The 23793-nt window shown below is 36.0% G+C and overlaps 1 protein-coding gene across 5 annotated transcripts in view; it reads left to right on the top strand.

Moving 5' to 3' along the window:
* ANKS1B (ankyrin repeat and sterile alpha motif domain containing 1B) overlaps nt 1-23793 on the top strand; it is a 1051872-nt gene that overhangs the window by 194309 nt on the left and 833770 nt on the right. For all 5 annotated transcript variants that reach the window (XM_040637361.1, XM_040637360.1, XM_040637359.1 and 2 more), the window contains exons 7-8: nt 1606-1719; nt 3299-3465. In XM_040637361.1, coding sequence (XP_040493295.1) covers nt 1606-1719; nt 3299-3465 — 281 coding nt within the window. The remainder of the gene's footprint in view (nt 1-1605; nt 1720-3298; nt 3466-23793) is intronic.

Here is a 23793-nt window from a genome sequence, read left to right as displayed (position 1 = left end):
CTGGATAGTATGAAGAGTCAGTTGGTTGGCATCAGAGCACAGACTTTCTTAACTAAATTTTAAGAAAAAGATTCCTTCTGAATAAAGACATGTAAGTAAAAGATCCCTATGGGGAGAGATCAATTGATTCAATCCTTTAGATGGAGACTGCAAACTAGCCACTGCAAGCTGAATGCTTTGGGCAGATAGCAGATATATTTTGTTTGGATTACATATTTTAGGCCTGTACTGTGTTTCCATAAAAATTGAATTAAGTCAAGCAGAGAAAGACAATTATCATATGGTTTCACTCATTTATGGAACATAAGAAATAGGAAGATCGGTAGGAGAAGGAAGGGAAGAATGAAGGGGGGATAAGCAGAAGGGGGAATGAACCATGAGAGACTGTGGACTCTGGGAAACAAACTGAGGGCTTCAGAGGGGAGGAGGGTGGGGATTGGGATAGGCCAGTGATGGGTATTAAGGAGGGCATGTATTGCATCAAAAACTGGGGATGTACTGTATGGTTATTTTGTTATTTTAACAAAATAAAAATTATAAAAAAAAAGAATATTCCCTAGTTAAAAAAAATAATAACTTTCAAAATTTAAAAATCGAGGATTTCAGCTAAAACTTCAGAGTTTTGTTTCTCAAAAAATGCAGGCTTTCGTTTTACTTTACTGTTGAACTTTAGATGGGGCATCTGCTGTCTAGTTAATCATGCTCCACATGCTTTCTGTTTTCTCTGTGATATTGAGGCTGAGTGTTCGTTGACATTTATCCCTGCATTCATATGCCATTTTCCTTATGCTTAAGAGAAGAGTGAGATGTTTTCTTCTATCATGTCTATCTGGCTGTGCCACTTATTAGCTGTATGAATATGGTCAACTTAAAATCCTTCTCCTTCAGTTGTTGCCTTTAAATCTGAGACTGTAGTAGTGCCTGTGTCATAGTTTTGTGAGGATCAAGTGGGTTAACTTATTTTAAATACTTAGAACACTGCTGGGTGCATAGTAAGCCATATTTAAGTTTTAGCTGCTATTACTGTTATTATATCATCATCAAAATTGGAAAAATGAGAGATAGGCTGTGTGGAACATTACTTCAAGAATGAGAATGAACATTATTTCTCTGTGGAAATAAAGTTTAATATGCAATTACAAGAGTAGACAACATTATGACATAAATTTCATTCTTTTATGTTACCTGACTGGTTATTGTAGCTATCTGAACATGATATCTCTGTTTAGATATCAAGTCTATTCAAATCATCTTTCAGAGGCTTTTAAATCTTCAGGTAGAATATATTTAAGGAAACTAAGGATGTTATTATGTCTTTAACAGGTGCATTTATTTTTAAGGAAAGAATGTGGCCAGTTTCGTTTTCACAAAAAGTGTTTGAGTCTCTTCCTAAGTATCTTTTATGTTTAAAAGATTTAAATTAATAGTTCATCATGAAGTTGTTTCAGTTTGGTTGGTTTTTTGAAGTTCTTTTAAAAACTTAGGCTGTATTTAGAATATGAAGAAATAAATGAAAAACTGATCACTAGAAATAAAACAAAGTTTAGTTATTGATTTTAAAGTAAATGAATTTGACTATGTAATTTCAAAAACTTGTATGCACAGAATATTTGGAAGGCGTGGGAAGATCAGCAGTCCTTGAAGAGCACGTACAAGAAGATACAACACAAGAAATACATATTTCATCTCCTGTTGAGTCTCCTTCCCAAAAGACTAAGAGTGAGTAGCTAATTATAAAGCCCTTGAAATAATACTAGACGTTTATGTACAAATTTGTCCTATATGTACAAAAAAGGCTTGTAAAAATTTCAGGTCTAATAAGTTGTATCTTTTTTTTTTTTTTAAGATTTTATTTATTTATTTGACAGAGATAGAGACAGCCAGCGAGAGAGGGAACACAAGCAGGGGGAGTGGGAGAGGAAGAAGCAGGCTCACAGCAGAGGAGCCTGATGTGGGGCTCGATCCCATAATGCTGGGATCACGCCCTGAGCCGAAGGCAGACGCTTAACCGCTGTGCCACCCAGGCACCCCAATAAGTTGTATCTTATACTCTATATTTTATCCATTTATTCAGCCAGCATTTTTTTTAAGAGAGGGAGACGGTGGGGGTAGGGAGAGAGAACCTTAAGCAGGCTCCACACCCAGCGAAGAGCCCAACAGGGGGGTTTGACAGTCATCACAGTGTTCAATCTCACAACCCTAAAACCATGACCTCAGCCGAAATCGAGATTCGGACACAGGCACCCATTCAGTCAACATTTATTGAGCTCTTCTATTTGTCAGACCCTACTCTTGGCCCTGACGTAGTAGTGAGCAAAATGAGCTGTGCCTGCTGTCATGAAGTTTACATGGAGTGGATATTTCATAGTAGATTTCCCCCCCAAAATTAATTAATTAATTAATTAATTAACTTGAGAGTGTGTGTGAGTGGGGGCAGGGGCAGAAGAAGAGAGAGAATCTGAAGCAGACTCCCCACAGCATGCAGAGCACAACACGGGGGCTTGACGCTCATCACAGGGCTCCATCCCAGGACACTGAGATCATGACCTGAGCTGAAATCAAGAGTCAGACAACTGAGCCATCCAGGTGCCCCTTTCTAAAATGTATTTTTAATGCAGAATAAAAATATTGATAACTGGATTATAACTGCTGGAGTTTTATTTTTTCCCCAGAAGAAATTACGGGTATAAGGTACCTTTTTGAGAATGATTAGAAAAATGCATATTTGCATGCAGCCAACAAAATATTCATATTTTGACAGACGATGCATATTATGTATCTGTTCCTTCTGTGTTTTTCCTTTATGTCACATAGCACAATTCTAATTTATTACTTATGTAATTATTTATCTAAATACATCCTATTTCTTTTTATTGAACCTAGGAAGTAGGCTTCCAGTACCATTTAAATTTTGTTAATGAGGTGTTGAATGAATTCTGTCCGTGAACTATAACGCCGGTGAAAGATTGTTGAAGATTAAATGTTACAGTGAATGAAGCCTTAGAAATTGTAATTCCAGATGCTTTTATGTACTTTAATATGTAAACCTTCAATACTTATTTCTATTTTGAATAAGAGTAATAATAGGCAAAATTGGGATTTCTCCTTGTCTTTTAATATTCTTTCACCTTATTATAGTTTAGTACCTTGTTTTCAACAGAATATTTTCTGACTTACTAAGTCTTGTTTGTCATAATATGCGTTCTATCACCATACTAGTCATATTTTTATTAGTTAATAGGAAGTTTTAGCAATAGCCTTTCTTGTAACTTTGAGAAAAATTACTGTCTTCTTACAGGTGAAACTGTGACTGGAGAATTATCAAAACTCTTGGATGAAATAAAACTCTGTCAGGAAAAGGATTATTCATTTGAAGATTTGTGCCACACAATATCAGACCACTACTTAGATAATTTGAGCAAGATTTCAGAGGAAGAACTTGGGAAAAATGGAAGCCAGAGTGTAGTAAGTAAGGGGGGAAGGAAGACAGTGCATCTGTCTTCGCCAATTCAATGTGTATCTGAGAGGCATGGGATTTGTGCATTATCCTATCTTCAGATTCTTCCTGTGTCAAATGTCAGATTCCCTGTTGCTCCTTTTCTGATGTTCATTGGTGTTTTATTCTCACTGCATGTGTAGGGGAAGGAATGCTTTGATAAATCACTTATAGTTTGTGATGATCTTGCTACAGTTGACTTGCCTAAGAAATCATAATTTCTTTGATTATGTTCTTTTAGTTTTACTGGGCATGATGATACTAGTTTCCAAAGAAAGAAAAAGATCTTCCTTTTGTCTTTTTTTCCCATTTTCTCCATGAACTGAGTCTACCCCATCTTAAAGAAAGATGGAGCTGGGCTATGTGTATATGTTCCCTAGTTACTTTGTATGTTATGGTAGGGGAGAGACATTGTAGAAGGTTTGACCTCCATATTTTTATAATCTTATGCAAATCCCTTATGCAAACTACTAGCTCAGAATCTAAATCATGAGTTAGAGATTCTTGCTCTTTAGATTTTTACATTAACACAATAGCAAAAACAAACAAACAAACAAACCCAACAACCTCAAACTGTGGAGAATCAATTTAAAATTAGGATTTGTATATCTCTTTTGTGTCACGTAGAGGTAGGATTTATAGTGTGTACTGGTATTAAAGGAAATTCAGTATTATAACATGAAATTGTTACTTTTAGAACTTTTAATTTGTTATAGAAACATTACGTTTTCTTCAAAAGCTAATAAGAGTGGATTGTGTTAAGTATGTCATATTATTTATGAAAACTAAAAAAATTGCCAAGTATAGTTACTATTCTGAGAATGTTTACTTCATTTAGTTCCTTCATGTGCAACTTGTTTCCCAGGATAGTATTTGCTAGTCTAGCTCCATGGCTAGTCTTACTCCCTAGGCTGTCTTTGTTCTTGTTTTTTTTTTTTTTTTTTTTTTTTTGCTTTGTTTCCTGCAGTGTCTTTTTTAAAGCATCGTATTATTGACTCCAATAAAAGCTCTTTATGAATAATTATGATTAATTATATATATACATATATATGTATATATAAATACATATAAGTTTTAACCAAATGAAATTTTTATATTAATATTTACTATAATGACTTTTACATCAGGACAAAATTTCCTGTTTAAAAATCTTAAACAGTTTTATATCATCTCCAAATTACAAAACAGTTCATTTAACATTTTCTTGAAAGTTGGTTATAAATTAAAACATATTTATCCTACATAAATAATACATGCTATTTAGGTTTTTAGGTCTGCCCCTAATGATTTCTCTAAACTGACTTCTTCTCGCCCTCTACTTCTAAGCCTACAGATTTTCTGAAAGCCCTAATTTTCTAGACGAGTGGTTTCTAAACTTTTTTTGTTGTGTGTAGCATAGTAAACAAATTTTAAGCAAACATCCCAAATGCATGTGTTTATAAATTACATATATCTACTATTCTCAGAATGTATCATGTAAATTAGGCATATACTACAAGAGACATTCAAATAAGAGGGATAAAGAATAAATGTAAATAGAAGCTCTATCTTTTTTTTCTTTTACTCAGTGGGTATCTTGTGTACCCTGGGGTCTGCACATTTTACTTGGAGACTATGCTCACTCAGGCTTATAGATTTCAGGTAGTTATAGTAGGGGTTTTTAATATTATGAGAGTGACATAATTTGGGAGAATGATGGCCAACTGTTTGTTTCTTTTATAAGTCAAAGACTGTATTGTGATAGCAAGAGAGAAACTAATGCTCGTAAATTGAACTGAATTTCTTAAAATTCAAGCTTATCCTTTCACAGAATCAGTCTTTGTTCCTGTGACAAATCTTATATTGTGTTCCTTGAAAATATTGTCATATTAAATAATAAAGGTTACCTGAGGCAGAAAAGCAAAGGGTACATATGAGTAAGGGCAAGTAGTTCAATTCTTCTAGAATAATAGAGCTTATAAAGTGGGAAGATGGGAAAATAAAATTAGAAGGATAGGTTGACGTCAGGCCATAGATGATTTTGAATGTCAGGATAAGAGTTTTAGTATTTAGTTTTTAGAAAATGAGAAAAATCTAAAGGATTTTGAGCAGATGAAAGACATCATTGGAAGTCAGAAGATTAATCTAATAGAAACTTGTTATTGAATGTTTAAAAAGTAATCCAATTACTATACTAATACTATAGCCTGTGTTTTATTTGGGTTCGTTTGCTTTTGTTGAATATTTCTGTTCATCAAAAATGTTCCTTCAGAGTTTTGTTATGAATTGTACTCTCAAATTATGCAAAAATTTAATCAAGTACTTACAGATCACCTAATACAGATGTTTGTTACCACATTGTAAGTTATAGGATTTATAATAGCAGTAATGAAACATGGTTCCTAACTTGAAGGAGTTCAAAATTCTTACTAGAAGAAGGCTTTAAATCACAGTGTACAGACAAGACTAACATATGAAACAACAGATATGGAAGAGCTGACATTTATTAGTTGCTTGCTATTTTAATGCTTTATATGATTTAAGCTACTTAATCCTCACAGTAATCCTAAGAGTGGATTTATAGACTTGGGAAATGACTCGGCTGGCAAGTTGCAGATCTAGGATTCAAACTCAGAGCCAATGTCTTTAATTCCCAGCTACATATCTCATAATAAATTACCCGGTAGCCAAAGGAATTTTTTAAAAAGGGAGAGATTAGTGAAGACTTACTGGGATTCATTGAAGTCTTCATGGAGGTAGGGAGAGACCAACTTGGGCCCCGGAAAGAGAAGGAGATGTGCCTTTTATTTGTTTTAGAATGAATGAATGAATAAGTGAGTGAATGGGAGAGGATTCCAGCTTGTAGAAACAGTATGTGCAAAAGCACAGAGGTGAGACATCGCATATAATTTGAGAATAATCTTTTTATCATGAGTTGATTTTGGAAAGTAGTGGGAAACAAATTTGGGTAAGTAACGATAATACCTAACACTTACAGAGCACATTGTTTATATTAATTGATTTAATCTTCACAATAACCCTGAGGTAGGTGGTATTTTTCCTCCCATTTTACAGATGAGAAAATGGAGGCACAGAGAACTTTTATGATTTTCCCATGTATATACGGTAATTGCCAGAGCCAGGATCTGAACACAGGCAGTCTGGGGCTGGTGCCATATCCAATACCACTCAGCTGTTTTGTTAAGGGCAGATAATTAGATTTGGGAAACTAGTCAGAAGTTTAATATTGGTGGTGAAGAGAATAAACTCTTGAGTAGGAGAGTTCTGTCTTGAAGGTGACATTTTGGGAAGATAAAAATGGTAACTGTAGTCAGATGTTCTGGAAGAGATTAGTGATTCTCAGCAATGGTAATATGTGAGATGTATTTGGAGAGGCTTCAAAAAATACTGACCAACTAGACCAACTAAATCAGAATTGTTTTGGATGGCCCTGAGCCTTTTTCTTGTAGAAAGCTAGTATGTACATTGTTGGTGTAGAGGACTAAAAATCTTCCAGGGCCTTACTGAGGTAATTCAGAACTGAGATGCCAAGTCAGAACTGAGGTCTTGATAACAACCACAAAATTACACAATTTTAGAGCTAGAATAAATCTCATCATGGGTCTTCCAGTATCCAGCCTAATTCTCCCACTCCCCGTGTAAGAGTGTCTCAAAAATCTCTTGAGTTAGAGACATTTTCAGTTTATCATCAAAGAAAATTCCCAGTGTAGTGATAAATTAAATTATTTCTATAATACATTGGAATAGTAAATGTGGAATAATATTTTTGCTTATTCACATTATTGACTGAAGGATGGGCATTTGGGTTCAGTTAAAATTTAATTTTAGGTGATACGAAATACCCAACTTGTTCATCATAATATGACAAATAATTCCAAAAGTAATTTAGAAGAAATCAAAACGTAAGGAAAATTTATTTTGTAGCATCTATATTACTAATAAATGTATTTTCCATATTAATGATGTGCCTTGAATTTTGGGAGTATTTTAACTATTCTTAGTTCCATTTAGCTTTCATTGCCTTTTTTCTTCCAATAGAGGGCACTCTAATTCAGTAATTTAAAATACAAAATCAGCTGTCTTATGTAAGAACTTTACTTTTGAATTAGAGATTTCTGGTTTTATTAAAATATTAGCCTTAGGTAGTAGTTTGAACAATTTTACTAATATAAGTGAATTAAAAATTAAATTCTTATTATGATTAAATGTATTCAATTGGAGGTTTTACATTTGATGTGAAGGCTAGCTCCAGTTAAAATTACATTTTCCCTTGCATAAATTTTAATTCAAAAGTTAGTCTGTTTTAAGTGCTTTTATAATATGCATATGGAGCCATTTTCTAAGTTGAATTAGGACATTATATAATCTAGAATGTAAATTTTGAAGAAATATAAATATCTTTACATTCTTAAGCAACCCATGAAATTCAGAATTTTGAAAGAATATAAAATAATCTGAAAAAATGTCCTATTCTCTTCATTTATTTTCCCAGGGCATATATTCAGTTTCTTCCTCCATGTGTATAAACAATGTGCAAAACTCTGAAATGTGAATACATATACCATAGAGAAATTTGATTATAACATAAAGATCATTAGAGGAGACTTCAGAATCTAGGTTTTGGGAAAACTTTTTTTTAAAGATTTGAAATAGAAAAATCATATTGCTTCATTAGCTTATGTTTCTAAGAAATAAATAGGAAGCTTCAGGTATGAAATGAAATTATGTTTTTTCTCCTAAGGGAAATCTGGATATAAATAGCACATAAGACTTGTTGTTTGAAAGAGGTTGTGTTGGCAGGTTTTGCGCAATTTTAAATCAACCAGTATACCTCTTTTCTGTTATTTTACTTTCTTTTCCAATGCAAAATCTTTAATTACATGTAAACTTTCTGAAGTATGAGATATTTTACTTTAGTATATCAAGATTTTAAGGTTCAGCATCTCAGTTTTTATACCAATTGTCTGTAACCTGCTTGAGAACACTGTTGGGGGAGTGTGTTGGGGAGTCTCCATAGGAAAATATACTTAATTTGGTGCCAGAATTCATCAAGTCTTAAAGGTCAGTAGAATCAAATTAGGTTGCCTAGAATACAAATGGTGTTTATAAAACAATGTTTACTTTCAAAAATGTAATTTCTAGAGCTTAATATCGGGAATGTACCAACTTCAGAATTGTGAGAGACTTTGGTGGCTGTCTCATCCAGTTCCTATCAGATTTACAGCACTTTGGGAAATGAATTTTCTGAAACATAAAATAGAGGGTTCTTCTTACAGGAATATAACTGATTCCTTAGCACATAATGAGTTTCCTTTTTTTTTTTTTTTTTTTTTTTTTTTATAGTGGAACTGAATCTTAAGCAGTGGTAACTATTACCTTATTGGGAATATAGTATTCAGAATATTTCTAACTGAAATAATTCTTGTCATATAGTTGAACAAATATTTTGGCAGTGGTGACCCAAGGCTGCTGTGCACTAAGTCTGGGCTTGGATTGTGCTAACAGATTTTCCAGGATATTTAGTGAATGCATAGATTCTGTTGACCTACTCATGTTAAAATATTTTGAAGCTAATAGCATATTTATGTACCATATATACCTACAAAGAAAAATCCAGAATCAGAATGGTAAGATTTTTGTCCCTCGTCTCATCTCAGGAAGAACTTGTACCTGAAGCGAATATAAGAAGATCTTTGAGATATCCTTGGCTTCTAGAATAGAGGAGTCATTCTTCTGAACTTCCAACATAATTGCTTTTCCCTTTCATGATGCATCTCTTTGTTCTGCTTTGTCTTGTAGGTCTACACATTTTTATATTATTTCTTACAGACTTCTTAATGGTTAGATCTATATTTGATTGATCTCCATAATCGCATCCTGCCTAGTACAGTACCTTGCATGTAGTCTCTCACTGAAATGTTATTGAATGATAAGTGCATGAAAAGGCAAACACTGTGTAGAGGAGTACATATAAACCAATGTTGTAAATGAACCATTTTTTATTGAAAAACATGTTTAATTATTTGGAGATGAATTACAGAGTCCAAGGACAGGTTTTTCCTGTTCTGCCACTTACTAGCAGGGTGTCCTTTGGAAGTGCTGGAAGTTTCCAAGCTTTAGTTTCCTCCAGTTAAAAAAGTTTATTATGGCCTTCTGTCAAGTTACAGAAAAAGAGCTACTCTCTTTTGTGCTGCTGAAGAAATGCCATTTTGATTTTTATGTTTCATAGATTTTGTTCAACTTTGTCCAGACTCTCACATAACCACTCAATATCAACCCAAAAGGGATTTCTCTAGTGAGGTGCTAAATGTTTTATTCTTGGATTGGTGTTAGTCGGTATTTGCCATTAAAAATATACCCAGTCATCCATCATAATCAGGTCTGCAGATGTTAAGGAGGACTAACAAACATGGCAAATAATTGAACTTACATGAAAAATTACCTCAATAAAAAGATTCTTGCTTCAAAGTAAAAACAGAATTCAGTGGGAGTTACAATAAAATAAAATCCTATAATTAGATTCCTAAAAATTCAGTGGTTTAAGTATAAGATTGGAAAAATTTAATTGGGGAAGAGGTGCATTCGAAAAGTTCTAGGGTATATAAATGATAACTACAGTGTGAACCAACTGTGAGTAGTGGCTGAAAAATCAATAAATACTGGCCAAACTCTGATCTCTGCAAATAATTATAATACTAGAAGCTAGCATCTATATTGTACCAAGTTTAATCTATGTACTAGACATTGTGGTAGGCATGTTAAAATCATTATCTTTTTTATTCCTCACGATAATGCCATGAGCTAGGTTTTATTATCCTCAATGTGGAAATCAAGAGTAAAACAACTTGTCCAGGGTTATACAACTACCAAAAGGTAAAACTGGGGTCTAAATTTAGGTCTGATATCTTCCAGGGTCATGATCCTAACTTACTGGATAGTCATGATAGTCATGTCATTAGTGGTTATTAGTGACAGTCATTCTGCTGTCATTAATATCTTCCACATTGATCTACCCTCACCTTTTCATCATTCTTGCCGTTTTGCAAGTGCAGACTCTCATTACCTCTTACTGAGTTGTTTTAAGTTTTTTATTCTGTCCACGTGTTTCTAGGGTCTCCTTGTCATTTGCTCCAGTTTTTTCTTAATACTACTGCTAAATCAGTGTTCCTTAAGTGCAGTTCTGATCATGTCACTCTTGTTCTCAAAGGTAGACTGTAAAAATTAAATAGAGATTTTTAACTTTGGCGCTCAAGGCTCCTTCTTCCAGCTTTGTTATATATTTTCAGCTTTCTCCCTTTAATGTCTTAGATAAATAAGATGTTTTGATAAAATGGGTTACTCTGAAGCATGTCTGTCTTCCCTTATCTCTGCCCATGTTCACAGTGTTTGATTCATACATAATTCTTTTCTCTATTTTCTACATATTGAAAACCATCCTTCATAAAACCTTTTATTAAAAATATTACAAGACCTTTTTTGATCCTTCTATTAAAAGCCAACTATTTGGATTGGATATCATTACATTTTATTTATAAATATGTAAAGTAAATTTCATAGTCTGCTTTGTATTTCTTGTGCATGAATCTGTTTTGGCTTTGCTTATAAACCTCTTGGTGACAAGGGAAGTACTTACCTCTGCGTGTGTGAGGAATTTACCATAGTTCTTCACTCATGTGCTTAATAAACTTTTGTGTTGAATTGATATGATAGGCCATGGACATCAGAAAGTCTGTTTGATAACTGAATGTAGGTACAAGAAAGTCTGTTTGATAACTGAATGTAGGTACAGATCTATGGATAAAGCTCTAGGATGGTGTCTTTCTAATCTCAGAAGAACTTCTGTTGATTGATGTTTCAAATGATGAATGTCTCACCATTTATTTTGAGGATGACATGAAATACCTGGACAAACTATACTATAAACTTCCTCATAAGATAAAAACACCAACATCTTGTACCAAGTCATATCTTTCTTATGTAGTAATGTCTCTTTCATTGACAATAAGGAAATCTTACGTTATAAATACTCTGTTTGGTTCCTAATAACATGTATAATGGAAATCTGCTGTAAGAATATAGGAACACCTCATTTATATTTTAATATTCAAATTCTTCAAGTATTCTGTGGTAAGCTTTTTAAAAATTCATCCGTGTTATTCTTTCTGTGTTAGTTGAGATGGGCTATTTTTGAAGCAGTTTTTTCCTGTTAATTATCAAGAAAATGGGCTTAAGCAAATCCCCTGGGTTTTTTCCCCCGAATTATTAATGATTCCTGCTAATTATGACGGTCCTAACTAATACATGGTATTATTATGTGCATGTGCTTAAATGTGTTTGACACAAAAATACCTCTCTGTATCACAAGCATTCCATTAAGGTATCCCAAGGCAATAAACTCGCTTTCTAGAGAATTGTAAACTTTATATATTTGAAATTTAGGAAGCTTGTGAAGTTATCATTTTATCTACTTTGCAGCTACAACATGTCAGTTTTTATTTTGATACTTTCATTCTCTCTGACCTCTCTCTAATCTCCAACTTCCTCATAGAAGGATCTAGCTATTATGATTTCCCTGAGAATCTATACTTAATACTCAGGAACTAACAGTAATTTTAATTGAAATTGCTAATTGAAATTTTAGTAGTAACTTGACTTTCTTCTAACCTCACTTTCTGGATAATGACGATGTTAACTTTCGACAACTTTCAGCCACATGCTACAGTTACCTCATTCATTCATCATATAATGTACCTAATTTGTAATTCTATTTCAAGGTACACATTTGAGAATTCTTGATTCTCTTTTGGAATAAGGCCTTGGACAGCTTGCCATTGTAGAAGAATCCCATTTTGCTTGCTAATGCCAAAGAAATCAGTCTGGAGTCTGAGCTTAAAGAGACATGTCAGTGGTGATAATCACTTATCTCTGTGTACAGGGAAATGTTTTTCACCTTGAAGAGCAAAGTAATTCTAATGAAATAGTGGACTAGCGACCCAGAGAAAAATTACTGAAAGTGCTCGCACTTCTAACATTTTATCATGAGACCATTTGAGACATGACTACTGAATATTAGAATTCAGTCAACCTTGAACAGCTGAGGAATTAAGATTCTCCATTATGTAATCAAAGTCAATAAAAGTAGAGGGAAGAGATACTGTGTGGCCTGCTTTAATCTCAGGCCTAGATTTTTTTTTAAATGATTTTTTATTATATTATGTTAGTCACCATACAGTACATCCCCGGTTTCCGATGTAAGGCTCGATGATTCATTAGTTGTGTATAACACCCAGTGCACCATGCAATACGTGCCCTCCTTACTACCCATCACCGGTCTATCCCATTCCCCCACCCCCCTCCCCTCTGAGGCCCTCAGTTTGTTTCTCATAGTCCAAAGTCTCTCATGTTTCATTCCCCCTTCTGATTACCCCCCCTTTCTTTATCCCTTTCTTCCCCTACTGATCATCCTAGCTCTTATGTTCCATAGATGAGAGAAATCATATGATAGTTGTCTTTCTCTGCTTGACTTATTTCACTTAGCATTATCTCCTCCAGTGCCGTCCATGTTGTAGCAAATGTTGAGAACTCGTTCTTTCTGATAGCTGAGTAATATTCCATTGTATATATGGACCACAACTTCTTAATCCAGTTATCTGTTGAAGGGCATCTCATCAGGCCTAGATTTTTAAAATTGTCTCATGTTATTTTCACTTTCCTTTGCCAGGATTTTTATTTCAACTATCTATGCTTTTTATTTTATTTTTTTATTTTTAAAAAAGATTTATTTGTTTATTTTGAGAGAGAGAGTGAGTGCAGAGTAAGAGAATCTTTCACGCAGACTCCCTACTGAGGGAGGAGCCTGATGCGGGTCTCAGTCCCACAACCCATGAGATCGTGACCCTAGCTGAAACGAAGAGTTGGAGGTTTAACTGACCAAGCCACCCAGGTGTCCCCAAAGCATCTGTGCTTTTTAAAGCTCAAATGTTTTGGTTGCTTACAGTTTCACAACAGTGCTATTTATTTGATAGCTGCTTATGCTATCAAATAATTAACAATGAGAAACAAAGTCTTAATTTGGAGAAAAATGAGGTAATCAAGAAGATGAATTTAACAAGAAATGAGGAACTCTAAAATGAACGAAGATAATGAACCCAGTGAGAATTGTATCACTAAAGTGGATATTGCTTGTCCCCAAAATAAATGAGACAACACTGACATGTTATATCTTTTCCTATAATTATTCTTTCTGTGTTGCTGAAATAAATCTATTCTTGAAGGCTTATAGAATATTCCCTTTTAGCCTTTGATCCTACTCTTACTTAGTTTGGTGCCAGTTTCCTAAACATTGAAAATATCTTTATCGTCATAATTACCATTATCACTATCGCTAACTTACTGAGACCCTGCATTAAGGAATTATACTAATTTAATCAATGGCATGTATTTGTAACTTAGAGTGACATTACAGTGTAGAGAGCAAGAGTTTTGAGCCCAGACTTGTATTTGAATCCAAATTCTACTTCTTAGATGAATATTAACTTGATCTTTATATTACTACTGAATAGTAATGTTTCTATAGTCTTTCTCACTTCAGCCTACTGAATCAGAATGTCTGGAAGTGGATTATGATTAATATTTTTAAAAGATTTTATTTATTTAATTATTTATTTATTTAGAAAGAGAGCAAGGGGAGAGGCAGAGGGAAAGTGAGAGGGAGATCTCAAGCAGACTGTGCTGAATGTGGAGCCCAACACAGGGCTCCATCTCATGACTGAGATCGTGACCTGAGCTGAAATCAAAGTCAGACACTTAGCTGACTGAGCCATCTGGGTGTCCCTGGACGTGGATTATTTTTAATAAACTTCCCAGATGATTCTTATATTCAAAAGTTTGTGCACACTGCACTAGAATATTTTTTAAATGTTGATTTCTTAGATAATCAACTATTCACACCCATTTTCTTGCCCTCACAGATCTGTGGATCTCAGATTACGATGATATGACCCTAATTTGCCTTTGCCTTCTTTTTCTGCTCCTATGAGTACAAATTTGATTGGTCGTCAGGGCAAAATAATTTACCTTTTAAGGGTTGTTTCTTCTATTTCTATGAAAAAATGCCATTGGAATTTTGATTACATTAAATCTATAAATGACTTTGTGGGAATGTTTAACAATATCAAGTCTTCCAATCCATGGACACAGAATATCTTTCCATTGGTTTGTGTCGTCTTTAATTTTTTTCATTAAAGTCTTATAGTTTTCTGTGTACAGATCTTTCCCTTTCTTGGCTAAATTTATTCCTAACTATTAAATTGTTTTTTATGCTATTGTGAATAGGATTGTTTCCTTTATTTCTTTTTTAAATGTTTTGTTGTTTGCGTATAGAAATGCAACTGATTTCTGTATGTTGGCTTTGTATCCTGTGATTTTACTGAATTTGTTGATTAGTTCTAGTGTTTTGGTGGAGTCTTTAAGATTTTCTTTGTATAAAATCATATCATGTGCAAACAGACAATTTTACTTTTTCCTTTTCTGATTTGAATGCCTTTTATTTATTTTTCTTGCCTCATTGTTCTGGCTGGGACTTCCAGTACTATGTTTAATAGGAGTGGTGAAGGTGGGCATCCTTGTCTTCTTCCTCATCTTAGAACAAAAACTTTCAACCTTTCACCATTGAGGATGATGTTAACTGTGGGCTTGTCATATATGGCCTTTATTACATTGAAATATGTTCCTTCTGTACCCAAGTTGTTGAATGTTTTTATCACGAAAGGATATTTTGTCAGATGCTTTTTCTGCATCTATTGAGAGGACCATATGATTTTTATTTTATATTCTATATAACTTAACTTTAAATTAATTCTTTTATACTTTAAATTACATGAGAATGTTAAAATACCACATAAAGTATAAACTAGTATTTAAGAGAATATATTATCATCCTTCACTTACTCTCATTTTCAGTTCTTCAAACTTACAGACTACATTCATTGCTGCTCTCTTGTTCCTTACCATTCTGTCTTCTCCCTCACAACCTCCCCCCCACCCAATACCTGCTTCTCCCTACCCTCTTCATTTAAGTAAAATTCTATAAGAATGAAATTGTAAACCCAGGAACAGCATTTTATTTTTTATTGTCTATCCCAAGTGCCTGTTAGCATTCTTAGCGTATAGTAAGTGCTCAATAATTTTTTTTGATCATTCAACTACGTTTTAAAAATTTGATATTACCAGTGTCTTCCTTCTTACTTATTCTATTATAACTAATCAGAACTCATTTTATCCCTGCATAACTATGACTTCCAAGGTTCTGGGTTACATAAATTAAGATGAGGTCATTTCACCAACATAATCTTAGAAAATTGTATTGGCTCAATAGCATCCTTCATGAGAGTTAAGTAAAGTGCCAGCTAATGCCTCAGTCAGATGATATTCTCAGATTGTGTTTCACATTTATACTTATTAATATCTTTATAAGGTTTTATTGCCTTTCTGATAGACTGTATAACCAACACCCCACACAGGACAAAAGCGTGCATACCTGTGTGTGCATGTGTGTGTGAAGAGGAAGATGGAGAAAAAGAAGGGAGACTGGAAGAGGAAGAGAAAGATCATAATATCATCAGTAGGGACTTTTGCCTTTGCCCTTTGATTTATGAGTTCTCTAATTTTATCTTATCCTTTGAAGCAAGAGGCATTTTATGATTTTTGGGAATCTAACCATAAACCCTGAAGAATCTGATCTTTTCTGTAACCTAATTAAAGAGATGCTTTGATCATGGGGCGCCTGGGTGGCACAGCGGTTAAGCGTCTGCCTTCGGCTCAGGGCGTGATCCCGGCGTTACAGGATTGAGCCCCACATCAGGCTCCTCCGCTATGAGCCTGCTTCTTCCTCTACCGCTCCCCCTGCTTGTGTTCCCTCTCTCGCTGGCTGTCTCTATCTCTGTCAAATAAATAAATAAAATCTTAAAAAAAAAAAAAGAGATGCTTTGATCGTTTATAATCCTGGAGGCATATTTACTTAACCAAGATATTCTGACTTATGCTTAGCAGTGAGAATAACCGGGAGTGGGGTGTGGTTGTTTACTTATAGTGGCTAGAGGAGGAGAGATAAACTGTTACATGAAGGAGGAGAAGGATCCAGTCACATAAATAACAAGGAAAGAAAATTTGGAATAAAAGGAAATACTGTTTCCTGAGGCGGGAAAGAACTTATTATGTTTAAGTCCCAGAAAAGAGGACATTGGTTTATACTGAGGTATAGTGAACAGGGTAGAGAATAAAATGGAACGAAGTTGGAAATCCATATTAGACAGGGTCTTATAGGTCATGGAAAATGGTTTCATTTTTTTTTAATCAAAAATTTTTAAGCTGGAAAGTGATATAATTATGGCAGCAAAGTTGGAAAGTCTGCCTCTTCTAAATTCACTGATAATTCTGTTTTAATATCAGATGTCTGTATGGTATTTATAGCATAAATAATACATTTAATAATATGATCAATGGTAATTTATCATGAATCTGCTGTGTGGTAGGTTCTGTGCTAGGCCCTGAGATATGTGTAGCAGTCAATAAGATTGATAGGGTCCTTGCTATCATTGAACTTCTGGTTTAGCAGCAGGTATAGACATGGACATAGGCAATTATGAGATAGTATAATACGTTTTATAATGGAGGAAATACAAGGTAGTAATTAAACACATAGGAAACATATTGGACTCAGATTTGGGTGATTAGGGCGGACTTTCCAAATTTGATTCTTTTCTCTTTGATTCTTCTTATATCAACCAGGTAACCACTCTCCTAATTGTATTCTCCTTAGCTTGTCTCCTTTCTTTTCACAGACCCTAGCTTTTTATTCTTTCTATTATTTCTTAGGCATTCTCTTCCACAGAGAGCTGCTTTTTGAGCTCAGGTAGTAAATAAGTGCTATTTATTTCCAAATCTATAATTCTACCTTCAACTTCTCACTACTTTCCAGTTCTTTTCTCAAACATCCCATTGTCATTTCAAACTGAACCTATGAAAATACAAATGAATCGTCTTCCCACCTGAATCTATGCCTGTACCCATTTTCCATTTTTCTTTCATTCTTCCAGCACAGATATGTTCATATTTTGTTTGATTCTTTCCTGTTTTTTCATTCTTCTGGTCTACTAGAGAGTTCCCCTTTGTTTATTCTCATCATCCCTGCTGGACCACACTTCCCATTCCAGGAACTGCCTCATTTCTTTATTCATTTTTACACTAAAATTCTGCGAGAATGTTTTTTCTTTTTCCCATGTCTCTCCTCCATTTTCTCTTAAAACCAGTTTAATCAGGCTTTCTCCTTCGCCAGGTCCCAGAACTGCCTTACAGAGTTCTCTACTGACTTCCACATTGCTAATTCCAGTAGACATTTCTTAGTCCTTTTCTTACTTGATCTTTGAGGAGCATTTGCCAAAGTTGACCATATTATCCTCTTTCACATGCATACTTTCTTCACTTGACTTCCTAGACACCACACTCTCCTGATTTTCTTCCTTCTTGGCTGGCTACTCCCTTTCAGTCTCCTTTGCTGGTTCCTTCTTATATCCCTGACCACATAACACTAAAGTGCCATAGGGCTCATTCCCTGGACTTCTCTTTTTTATCTGCACTGACTCTTTTGGCCCAGCATGCTGAACAGTCTCACAGCTTTAAATACTTATTATGGGCCAGCGTATCCCATGTTTACAGCTACAGCTTAGATGCTCTCCTGAACTCCACATTCTTGTACTTAATTATCTGACATCTCCACTCATGTCTAATATCCTTCTCAAACTAAACATGGATAAAATTGAACTTCTGCATTTCTCCCACAAACCTCCTGGTCCCTCATTTTTCCCATTTCAGTAAATAGCAACTCTGTCCATCCAAACTCTGTCCTCCAAAACCTTGGAGTGGTCCCATACCCCTCTCTTTTCTCATGCCCCACAAGCAATTGGTCTTGAAATCCTACTACCTCTTCCTTCAAAATATGTCTAGGATCCAACCATTTCTTACCAGCCTCACTACTGCCACTCTGGTCTAAGCCACTGCCATCCTTTACCTGGATTATTAAATTGGTATTCCTGTTACCACCATTGCCCCTCCCTAAAGGGTATTCTTTTTTTTTCTCTCCCAGCAGAACTGTGAAAGGTTTATTAAGGGGATACCAGAAGAGACAAAGCACAGGTGACAGAATGGGCAGGGAAAACATTCAGACCATTAGGCAGATCTGACACATTTTCTAAATATATACTCTTCACATCCTGGTTGTTACTGCTCAAGGGAGGTCTTCAAATTTCAAGCTGATTGTCCCTGCAGCATAGGTGCAGGTGAAGGGTGAGGACCCAGAGGTCACTGCATGAGCAGAGGAAGATGTGTCCCAGGGCCTCAGGAAGGTGATGAAGGGAGACCTGGGAGTATGGTGTCCACAGTGGACCTGGTACACAAGGAGGGCCTCTTGTATCCACAGGGATCTGGTCCTTTCCTGGGACCTTCTTGGGCATGGTGACGCTGTTGTTCCCTTGAACACCACAGATTTCTGAATGGGACCTAAGCTCATGTGGTGAAGGTACTAGCTGTGTGTGAGGCCCCTAAGTCCACCAGTGTGGAGGAGGTCGAGATGGCCCATATCCAATGAATCCTGATAAAGGTGCCCGTGTGGTAGGGCATGCAGGGTGGCCTTGGACAATGAAGAAGCCCTCTCTCATCCATACTGACCTTACCCATCTCTGGGTCTCTATTAGACATGGTGCCATTGTTCCTCAGGGGAGCCCTACCAGCTTAAGCATCAGACCAAAGCTCAAATGGTGGAGGGGGAGGTGGTTGGTGAAGTCCATGAGGCCAGCCAGCAGGATAAGGCTGTGAATGTGGCCCATAGTCCATGAATGGTGACAAAGGAGGGCCATGGATAAGGCCTGCAAGGTGGTCCTGGGAAATGAGGAAGCCCCCATGCATCCATATTGACCTTAGCCATCTCTGGGCCCTTTTTAGGGATGGTGCTGCTGTTCAATGAGGGAACTGCTTTAGATTCTGAATCTCTCTGTGTTCTGCATCTCAGGTCTTCCCGGGATGGGTTCCTGCCTCATGTATCCCTCAGGCAGCGTCTTTTCTTCCATTATGTCCAGTCTGTATTTCAAGTAGGTGTTCTCCCAGCTCTCCTCTGCCACCTCCCTCTCCCAAATCCAAGCCTTGATCCGGTTGTCTTGAGCATTCTTCTCATGAACTGGGATCTGGTATCTGAAGGTGAGCTCTGCCTCCTGCAGCTGTTTTTGTAGTTGTTCAGTTTGTTGCTTGTGCTTGTGTATTTCTTCTGTAGCTACTTTCACATTTTCCTCTGAAGCTCACAGCTGATTCTTCTTTGCCACCAGTTTATAGTGTGTCATTTCCAGCTTCTCTTTCACAGCCACTTTCTTTGTTCATAGAATTCAACCAAGATCTCCGCTTTCTTCAGCTGTTTCAATTCTGTTTCCTTGGTTGTTTTCACAGACCTCAATGCATTGCAGTTGTCTTCCAGGACCTTTTTACTTTCTTCCAGTTCACATTTCTTGGGTCTCACAGCTCTCAGCTCTGGATCTTCGAGTTCATCTTGTGGCTTCAATTTAAGAGCTTCATCAGAGAGAAACTTACTTTCTCGAAGACATTTCTTTGCTTCATTGATCTTCTGCTCCCAAATGGTTATTTCTTCAGCAAGTTCTCTGTTTTATTTCTTAAACTGCTTGATCTTCTCAGTTATTGCTGTAAGTTAGCTTGATATTCTCAAGACTCTATAGCAAGGACAGTTCTCCAAGAGGGAAATGGTCAGGCAAAATATGGACAGGCTTCCTCGGTACTAATACGTTGCTGTCACTGACTTTACATGCTGCTGCAGCTCCTTAGCAAGCTGGTCCCAGTCATGGGTGAGGAATTCCAGGGTGAGGACAATAAATGCCATCACTTCTTCGGGCTTTGGTTCCAGTAGGACTCGGAAAGTGGGACCTTAGCTCCTTCTTCTAGAAGGTCCTGAGAGTCAGCAGTTTGTATATTCATGTCCCAGCTGAATGAGGATCCTGCTCCCCTCAATTTGGGTCAGGATTTCTCCCCAGAAACAAGCTGGCATCTCAGGAGATGCCAAATTGCTGCAAAGCCCCCAGGGTCTCCCCGGGGTGGGTGGTGGAACCTGCTGGAAATGCTGCTGTGGCTCTCTGTCCCGTGGCAGTGGCAGCCACACATGGTGCTCTGGCGGCAGTGGAAGCCCTTCTTCCCTGCCAAAGAGATCCTTTTAAAATGTAAGTTAAATTATGTCACTTTCTTACTCGGAACACTTCTATGGTTTTTGATCTTGCCCTGACGAAAAGACAGTCTTTATACTGGCTCAAAAGGCCCTGCCCAGGGGCACCTGGGTGGCTCAGTTGGTTTAGGGTCTGTCTTCGGTTCAGGTCATGATCCCAGGGTCTTGGGATCAAGCCCCATATTGGGCTTCTGGCTCCATGGGAAGCCTGCTTCTTCCCTCTGCCTCTGCCTCTGCCTCTGCCTGCTGCTCCCCCTGCTTGTGCTCTCTTGTTCTCTCTCCCTGTCAAATAAAAAATAAAATCTTAAAAAAGGCCCTGCCTGTCCTGCCTACCTACCCTTACCTAATCCTTATCTCTCACGCCTCATTTTCACCACTCTGTTCCCTACTCACACTGTTCCAGCCACATATGGTTCATTGCCATTCCTGGAAAACAGGAGGCACACACCTACCTCAAGATTCTTGCAGTTGCTGTTCTTTCTTTTTGGAATGATCTTTTCCAGGTATCTTTATGGCTTATTCTCTCAGGTTTTTAATCAAATATCAGCTTCTCAGTGTGGCCTTGCCTGATCACCCTATTCAAAATTAGCCACCCTGGCAATTCCTATCCCCCTTTTCTACTTTATTTTTCTCCATATCACTATCATCATCTAACATACCATTCATTTTACTTGTTGTATTTGTTTGTCTTCCTTGGTTAATATGTAGGCTTTACTGTGAGCAGAAGCTATTTTTATTTTTGTTGTTGTTGACTGCTGTTATCCAGAGCTTACAATGATGTCTAGACAGATAGTAGACAGACAATAAATTTTTATTGAATGAAATAATAAATTAACTCTGTGATAGGCCCTTGACCCTCTACATTTGCATTATACAGTTTCTTGACCTGGTCATCTGTATAGCATAAAAAGCATATATTTTGGAGTTGTACAGTTCAGGATTTGTATCTTGATGTTCCCATTTACTAGCTATATGCTTGGTTAGTTGCTTCCTTTCTCTGAGTTTCAGTTTCCCCTTCTGTAAAATGAGCATAGTAATCCCTGCCCTAAAGTCATGAAGACTAATATGTGAGAATGTGTAAAAATGTTCTGACCTATGTCTATGTAACACTGCCCCCTGAAACTTCCTGAAATGAAGTTTTCATTCCATGACCTCTATGATGGAAAAAAATAGGTGAGAACCTTATTTTGACTACTGGAGTGACCAAATTCCTCTTCTGGGATTTCAAGAATGTCAAGATCTTCCCATTCTGCTCCTGTCCCTCCTAATGACATCTTTTTTTTTTTTTTTTTTATTTTTCATCCTCCCACCAATATACCCTATTCTTTTGTCATTTACCTAAGCATAGCATAGGCATTTCTTCCTCGATGTCTTTGCTCGTTCTCTTTTCATTCTCCTGTCTTTCCTGTTTGTTTAAATGCTGTTTTTTTTCCAAGATAGAGTTCAAGTCTTTCTTTCTTTATATAGTAACCTCCTCACTTATTTCAGCTCAGAGCAATTTTTATTTGAACAGGTGGAAAATCTCAGAAGAAAAATGGGAACTATTAAAAATTAAATGATTCCAGAATTGAAAAGTATAAGTATCTTACATGAAAAAAATCTCCACTGAACTTCGAATGAATTTATAATCTGTATACTATACAATCACACAGTTTAATAACTAATCGGTCATTTTAAAGTAGATTATGAAATAGAATGCTGAGTGAAATTTTTCTTTTGCCACAAGATATGACTAGGGGTTAAAATTAAAAACAAAGAGAAGTTAATATAGTGAGGAAGGGACACTATAAGGACATTAAAATGACAACAATCATTTGATTATGAAATAAGGAAACTGGGGACATGTCAAGAACTGACTTCTTTAGAATTCTGTCTCCTCATTTCTTAGTACTTTCCCCACTAACCAGTACTTCTCTGAATTTTCCATACTCTTTTCACCTATATTTACATACTTGAAGTTCTCACACTCCCCTCCACCCCACACCAATTTTGCCATTTTTAAATTCCCATCTATCAAACCTTGACTCTGGTGTGACCCCCTTCCAATCTTAGCCCATCCTCAAAACCTCTCCTTGGTCTAGACTAGGGGCTTCTCCAGTGCTTCCAATGATCTGTAAATAGTACTTATTGTAATTGTAATTTTAATAAGTAATTGTGAATTTTGTTGGTTTCTTGTTCTTGAAAATACTGGACTGTGAACTCCTCAAGGACATTATATGTATCTCTCACCTTTATATTAGCAGATTCTAATACAATGCCTTCCAGAAAAGGAGACTAATATATATATAATATAGACTAATATATATATATATATATATATATATATATATATATATGGAATACATGAACAAAAGAATGGATGGATGGATGGATAAATGTTAGAGTATAAATGCTTGACCAAAATTTGAGAAAAAGTACTACTTCAAAATCTTGTCTAGGGATGGTTTCATTTTATTTACATCTGCTTTTTTTCTGAATGACTGCACATTCATTCTTACCAAATGAGAACTATGCTGGTGAGACCATTTTTACTTCTTTTAAAGTTATTCTAAAGATATTTTCTGGCTGTTTTCTTGAAATATTTTGTTACTTTTGAGATGCTTTATAGGAATGTGATAAAACTGATGACTGGTTTATATTTTTATTTTTTAATTTTGTAAAGGAAGTTACATTATCCTGATTAAAACATAAATCTTTTGGCCAAGGATTCTGTTGATCACTAAAGCCATTAATAAGGATAATGTTGATTAAATGTTAAAAATTAGGATCTGTTAGGATGAGGCAAAAAATAAACTTAAAAATTTTTTTATTTAAAAAGTAGCATACATATGGGTCATCTGGGTGGCTCAGTCACTTACATGGCCTAACTCATGGTTTCAGCTCAGGTCATGATGTCAGGGTCCCGGGATCAAACTCGGAGTTAGGCTCCATGTTCAGCACGGGGTCTGCTTGAGGATTCTCTTTCCAACTCCCTCTGCCCCTCCCCCTGCTCGTACTCTCTCCCTCCCTCTCTCTCTAAAATAAA

Source organism: Ursus maritimus, unplaced genomic scaffold (genome assembly GCF_017311325.1).
Source record: "Ursus maritimus isolate PB19 unplaced genomic scaffold, ASM1731132v1 scaffold_21, whole genome shotgun sequence".
NCBI classification, from domain to species: domain Eukaryota; kingdom Metazoa; phylum Chordata; class Mammalia; order Carnivora; family Ursidae; genus Ursus; species Ursus maritimus.
The sequence above is the reverse complement of the archived record's forward strand: the minus strand, read 5'-3'. Positions and strand labels throughout refer to the sequence as shown.